The 6,737-nt window shown below is 41.6% G+C and overlaps 1 protein-coding gene across 1 annotated transcript in view; it reads left to right on the forward strand.

The window, feature by feature from the left end:
* The window catches only part of Kcnh8 (potassium voltage-gated channel subfamily H member 8), a 484,346-nt gene extending 481,038 nt beyond the window's left edge, over nt 1-3,308 (forward strand). The window contains exon 16 of the mRNA XM_005368749.3: nt 1,201-3,308. Within this exon, the coding sequence (XP_005368806.1) occupies nt 1,201-1,860 (660 nt within the window). The 3' untranslated portion in view covers nt 1,861-3,308. The remainder of the gene's footprint in view (nt 1-1,200) is intronic.
* Nucleotides 3,309-6,737: the final 3,429 nt, after the last annotated feature.

A 6,737-nucleotide genomic window follows, 5' to 3' on the forward strand; every position in this document is an offset into this window, starting at 1 on the left:
AGAGAGAGAGAGAGAGAGAGAGAGAGAGAGAGAGAGAGAGAGAGAGAAACCCGTCCCAAGCAGCGGTCTTGATTTTGGTAGCATGGATGTTGAAACTGACTGCTCTGTTTGGGTGTTGATGGTGTTCTAGGGCTTCAACTGGGACATTTGTGGGTTGTGATAGTAAAATCAAATAACAGCAACACTATCATAAGATATAAGGTATTAAAGTAGAGATAGCAATGCATTACAAGATTGTGTGAGTGCTGGATAATTCAAAGAGTGGAAATTTGTATGTACCCTGTTTGAGATGATACAAACTTCCTTCAGAAACCTCAGATTGGAACCACAGTCAGCCTTCCAGTGGACTCTAAGGTTTTGTTGCTGTTACCTTAGTCTAAATCTAATGTTAAGAAAACAACTCTGTCAATGGATTTTATTGTGTTTTAAATGAATACTTGTCTGTGGTTTTTGCGTTTAGGGACTGTGTCTCCTTTGAGAAACGGATAAGTGCTAAGTGATTCACCTCTACACTGAGTGAAGCAGACACAGTGCAATCTGGACTACCCTGAAGGATAAGCTAGTTAGCTGGGAGATCCCAGGAAACTTGGGTGTTCACAGTGCTTGCTTCTCATTAGCCACTTCACAGTCTCTTTCTCTTGGTAACTTTCATTTGGTAACTTTCATTTTTCCCAAGAATTCTCTTGACAGAAAATCTGGTAAGAGGTCTCAGCACCCTCTACTTCTTGAAGGTCCCTTTGCTTCTGGACCTCTAGCCACAAGACCTCAGCCCTCTTAGGAAATGTCAAGCTAGAGAGCTGCTGTGCAGTCCCCACACTGAACAGAGGCTCAATTTGTCTGGTGCTTTGCACTTGGTATCTGACCTCTGGGTTGATCGTTGGGTGATATCTGTGTACCTGTCTGCATTTCTTCTGCTTTTAGAGAGTAGAAGCTGTCTTTGGTGTTCAAGGCCACAGAACCTCTCCAATTCTTTGCAATGATATCCCAGCCAATGATTAAGACCCCTAAGCACATTCCTCTCTGCAAGGTGGATGTATCTTTAGGTCAGCATATAAATCCACTCACTCACCTTGCGCTTGGTTAGCTCTATGTTGGAGTGCCCCTCTTACTAAGAAATTCCCTTCCTGTCTTTAGTGCTCTGAAACCTTTCAACTCTGTGTTCCTGTGATCATTGTTGATGGCTTTGCTTTCTCCACACAGGTGACAACATTGGCTCAGGAGGTTTCCCAACTAGGGAAAGATATGAGGAACATCATTCAACTTCTGGAAAATATCTTGTCACCTCAGCAACCATCAAGATTTTGCTCTCTGCATCCCACTCCGATGTGTCCTTCCAGAGAAAGCTTACAGACTAGGGTGAGCTGGAGTGCTCATCAGCCTTGCCTACATTTTCAGGCAGGTGGAGCACAACTTTATCATGGTAATGCCACCTCTGACATCTGGAGTGTGGATCCCTCCTCTTTGTGCAACAGCCCTCAACGAACTGAAACTCATGAGCAAACCCCAGCAGATAGTGAAGTGCTTCATTCTCCAAACCACTGCCACGTTATCCAGGAAGGTCATTTGCAGTTCCTAAGGTGCATCTCCCCCCATTCTGATACCACGCTGACACCTTTGCAGTCCATCTCAGCCAGTCTCTCCTCCTCTGTCTGCTCCTCTTCAGAAACATCCTTGCACCTAGTTCTCCCAAGTAGATCAGAAGAAGGCAGCATCACCCACAGGCCTGTGAGTTCCTTCAGTTTGGAAAATTTACCAGGCTCTTGGAACCAAGAAGCGTCTACAGAACCATTGGAGAACTTTCCAGTGGAAGTTATCACAAGCACAGTAGAAGCAAAGGACAGCAAAGCCATAAATGTATGATATCAGCACCTAGTGGCAGCTTTCGATGCCAAACTGCTGCTGCATGACAGCTCTAGTTTGCCTTTTGGGCCTCTAGTAGGCATGGAGCCTAAGCAATGTTGGGAATTCTGCAGAAAAGAAGTCAGGGAGCCAGGCAAAGGCAGATGCACCTCTATACTATAGCAAACAATTTCTAGATCTTAGAAGAATCAACCTTTTTCTGTATTAATTTACTAGTCTGTTTGGCAGACTTTGGATAACCAAAGACCCTGAGGGTCTGAGTAGATAGAAATCCCAGACAAAGAGTTTGGGAACCAGTTTTGAAGTAAGTGGCTTTTGTGAAGTGCAGCAAAGAGTTTTCCTGATTGTCATTTCTGAACAATATCCATAGCATGGTTAGCCTTGCGTGCATGGCTCCTGCTGATCTATTTTTCCCTTTTTGAAGGCAGAGGAACAATTATCACTGCATGTCATCTCCTAGACAATCAGTAAAATAGAGCTGGTGGCCTATAGTGCTTAGCTAGCTGCACATTATTTGCCATGTAAATGAATATGTCTTTATTTATTGAAAAAACTATTTTTATAATCTTGTTATGAAATATGTATTTAAACTACTTAAACTATTTATAAAGAAACAACTGTTTTCTTTTCATTTTGGTAAAAAAAGCTTGGTGTTTTAACAAGAAATGTACTATGGTTATGTATAGTAAATCAAAAATTATAATTAAGAGGTTGTGGTTTCGAAAAGAATCCCCTTTTATCTGCATGCAGTTTAGAAAACAGTAAAAATAGTGCACCTTCACACTTCTGGGCTACGAAAGGACAGTGGGATCATATTTTCTTAACAAAATAGAAACATGGACTCAGCGTGAAGTCCATGAGGTTTGGTCTGTTTGTGGAGAGGACCCCTCATCGCTGCCAACTCATGCCATTCTGTGGACCCCAGCATTGTATTCTGTGCTGTAAGAGCTCAAGCTTTGTATAATATGTGATCACAACCTACATTAAGTCACTTAGGGTTCAAAAATATTAGCGTGTCCTACCCTGGTTCCCCATTTTCGGAGAGGCCATGGAGTAATGTCCAACTGAGACAAAGACTTCTGGGCTGTGACCGATGGGCACAGCATTCACTTAAATGGCTCAAGATACTTGTTCAACTTAGGGCGGCATTGAACCTTTGAAGTTAAAGCTCCACACAGAACTGATAGCTACACAGTAGATGCTGTGTGTGTGGCAGGAGAAAGGAAACACGAGGTTACATGGCTAGGATGCTCACAGCTAGAACCCAGAATGTTTCCAGTCCTTCACACACACCAACATGAAAATTACAATGCTATGTTTGGCAATGATGTAAGCACCTTTGTATAAGCTGCACATTCTGTTTGAGGACATTTTGGACTTCATCCTCTCCAGTTTCCCTTTAAGTCCATATTATGGATCTCTTCTGGTTTTATATCCATCACAGAAGATAAACCATGCAGAATTTCATCATTAAAAAAAATATCAAAATGAGCTGAGGTTTCTGGTGTGATTTGTGACCCTAAACCTGGCTAGAGCAGCAGAACCAAAAAAGAACTTTTAAGAAAACAATGCGTGTGGGGGCCGGAGTCAGTGAATGGAGACATGGCTCAGGGGTTAAGACTCCTAGCTACATTTCCAAAGGTCCTGAGTTCAATTCCCAGCAACTATATGGTGGCTCACAACCATCTATAAAAGTATCTGGTGCCTTCTTCTGTTGTGCTGGTGTACCTGCAGGCAGAACACCATATACATGACAAGAAATCTTTTTAAAAATAAAGAAAAAAAAAAGAAAAGAACACAGAATCAAGCAACCTACCCAAAGCCTGAGATGGTCTATCCTTCACACATTCAATCTTGAGTTCTTCTTAGGTTTGGGGGAAGCTGAGGAAAGAGCATCCATGCAGATTTCATGTGCTCATTTGCGTACTCCCTGCTTCTTCTCTCTACTTATCTCATCATTTTCAGTGCTATTCAAAGGGAGTTTGCTAAACCAAAGGTTCATGAAGAACCACGTGACAAATCAGCAGGACTCTCACTGATTCCAAGTACAGAGAGTGACATCTCTTCTCTGGTGCTGACTGTATACAAGAGATGTTTGGAAATTAACATGTGTTATGCTCTCTCATATGATCACCAAACAACAGAAATAGTCATCATTATCCCTATTTTAAAATAAATAATTGGAATAATTTCTTTTTAATTTTCCTTATCACACTGTTTTAAATTTCAGAACATATACTCAAACAATCATTTCAGATGCTTCACATCCACATTGACCCCTGCTGCCTTTTAAAATTTATAAGTAATTAATTTCCTCTTAAATCTATGAATAAATACTTGCTCCTGTCTTTCTAAGTAGGTGAACAGATACGAAGTAGTCTCTAAGGATTTGAGTGGTATGTTTGGAAGCATGTGGTATTTTTCTATACAGCACCTTCTCTCCTCACAGTCGATTTTAGTGGCTTAAGAAACAGCTCCTGCCAGCATAGAATTGCAACTAAATAAAAGCAAGCAGAACCTCAGAACTGGCAGGGCTCCTAGTGGGGCCTACCTGGAGAACACCTTCCTCTTCGGCGCCCACCTCTCCTCCACCTTGACACACAGGAATCTTCCACATCTGAGGCAGCACTGACTGAGGTGGTTTGTTTCATTTGGGCCATGCGCACCATGATGTTGCTACAGGAAATGAGAAGTCTCATCCTCTCTAGTATAAGGTTCCCTAAGGACAACTGCCCAGCAAGAACACAGAGTCCATCGTCCCATCAGAGGTGCTGAGGAGCAAGTCTCAGATCTACAAGGGACATAAGTAGTTACTTTCTTTACCAAGTTAATTGTTTTAAAAATAATATTCAGGAAAAATTTTATTTTAAAAAATGAAAGGGGTCTCCTGAGAACACAGCAAGTGTTCTTTCCAATGATCCAAGTTCAATTACTATGATCTATACTAGGTATCTCACAATCACCTGTATCTCCAGCTCCAGGGAATCGCATACTCTCCTCCAGCTTCCTCAGGTATACACATATGTGTACATACATGCTCACGTGTGCACACACATAATACACCTTTAAAAACGAAATATGATAATGGGAACTTAAATCTTCTAATCTTCTATATACAGTTCTGTTTAAGTAAACCAGACAGATTATGTGAGATCTATTTGTTCAAAGTAAGAAGGATTTTGTGCTATTGAAGTTTCTTATCAATAGAGCTTGTTATTACATGCAATAGGTAAAGTATCCTCTTCAAAGACTGGCTGTTTGACAGAATGGTACTGTTCTGAATGTTCTAGACTGTCAGATGTGAGCTAGTGTATTTGAATCATTGAACATCTGGCTCCAAGTCAGAGCCTTTAGTTGGAGTCTGAGGAATTTGGCACTTGGCGAGCTCCCTGAGTGACTAATAAATAGTAAAAATTAACAAATACTAATCTAAACTCTACTGAATTACAAGTTTACATTTTACTGATGTGTATATAAATGGACCAGCATTCAAATCCATGAAAGAGTCATGAGTCTGTATCTGCATTCTGCATAAGCTTGCTTAGTTCCAAAGTAAGTTAGTTTCCAACTTTCATCAAATCATGTATTTCTCAGACGATCTTAAGAAAGAGACAGAACTCTGACTTCGAAATACATTCTGGATGGTCCTGGATGCATGATCTCAGGCAGTTATTCGACACAGCTGAGCTTCTAAAACGTGGGCCTTCTACCACATCTAATGTGTGGCACCTCTGAAATTTACAGAAGCAGTTTAAGTGGGAGCCCACCAGTTGGCATATAATGAACTCTCTCAGAAAATGCTGATTTACTCCCTCCAGGTCCTCTCCCACTCTCCTTCCCTTTGCCATCTGGGTTTCTCCCTCCCTCTGTACTCATCTACTCTTCCTGTCCTCCAGCTGTCTCCTCCCCAGCTTCTCCTGGATTTCCCCTTTCTCCCTTTTTGTCCTTCTCTTTTCCCTTTCCCTCTGCCTTCCTTCTGTCCTCTCCTATCCTCTGTTCCCTGTCTTAGGCCAATGTCTGAAATATGAGACTGAAACTTGTCTTTTCTCCATAGGTCAGAAGACAACTTTCAAACCACCATGGGCCCTTACTGTGCCGGCACCCAGGTCAACATTCACCTTTTAATAACAAAATTTGTAATGGAGGCAACAAAGATAAAAGAAATATATCTCACTTGCCCCAATCTCCTTACCATGGGTTGTGGGTTTATTTGAGCAAGCTGTATCTTGTAAACCTCTTTACAGTTTCATAAATACTTGTGGAATTTACTCATTAACAGAAATGGGTTCCGTAACACAAGCCATTTTTGCTATTTGCCTATTTCCAAATTTCTCTTAAGATATTTGCTGTTGCTTCAGAAGTTACGTGCATGGGAGTCATACCCACTACCATAACCATAAGAAAATCTGCACAGAAGTTTTCAGTGCTAAGTGCCATCACCCCTCTCCACTTCACAGGGAAGCCTTTCAAGCTCCTGCAACCCCAGGAGCCAGTGGGTTCCTCCAGGAGGAATGAGTAAAATATCACTCCATGCACCTAGTGTCCAGAAAGAACTATTCCTCTGGGTTTCATCTTTCAGCAGAGCTCTTTAAAGATGTTAAGGCAAGCCAATAAGGGAGAGAACCCCTATATCCACACCTGTTCTTTCCGGTGATTAATATGCAGTGCATTATAAAAAGAAAGGAAAAAAGAACAGGTGATCAAAATACACCTTGAAGGTAAAACATTTCCCTCTTGAGCTGTTTCCTTCTGGTTTAGGTTCCTCCGTACAGAGAGCAGATTCTGGGACTTGAGGGAATTTGATGCTAGAGCTGACTAAATCTCTAGTCTCTCTCTCTCTCTCTCTCTCTCTCTCTCTCTCTCTCTCTCTCTCTCTC

Source organism: Microtus ochrogaster, unplaced genomic scaffold (genome assembly GCF_000317375.1).
Source record: "Microtus ochrogaster isolate Prairie Vole_2 unplaced genomic scaffold, MicOch1.0 UNK40, whole genome shotgun sequence".
Taxonomy (NCBI): Eukaryota; Metazoa; Chordata; class Mammalia; order Rodentia; family Cricetidae; genus Microtus; species Microtus ochrogaster.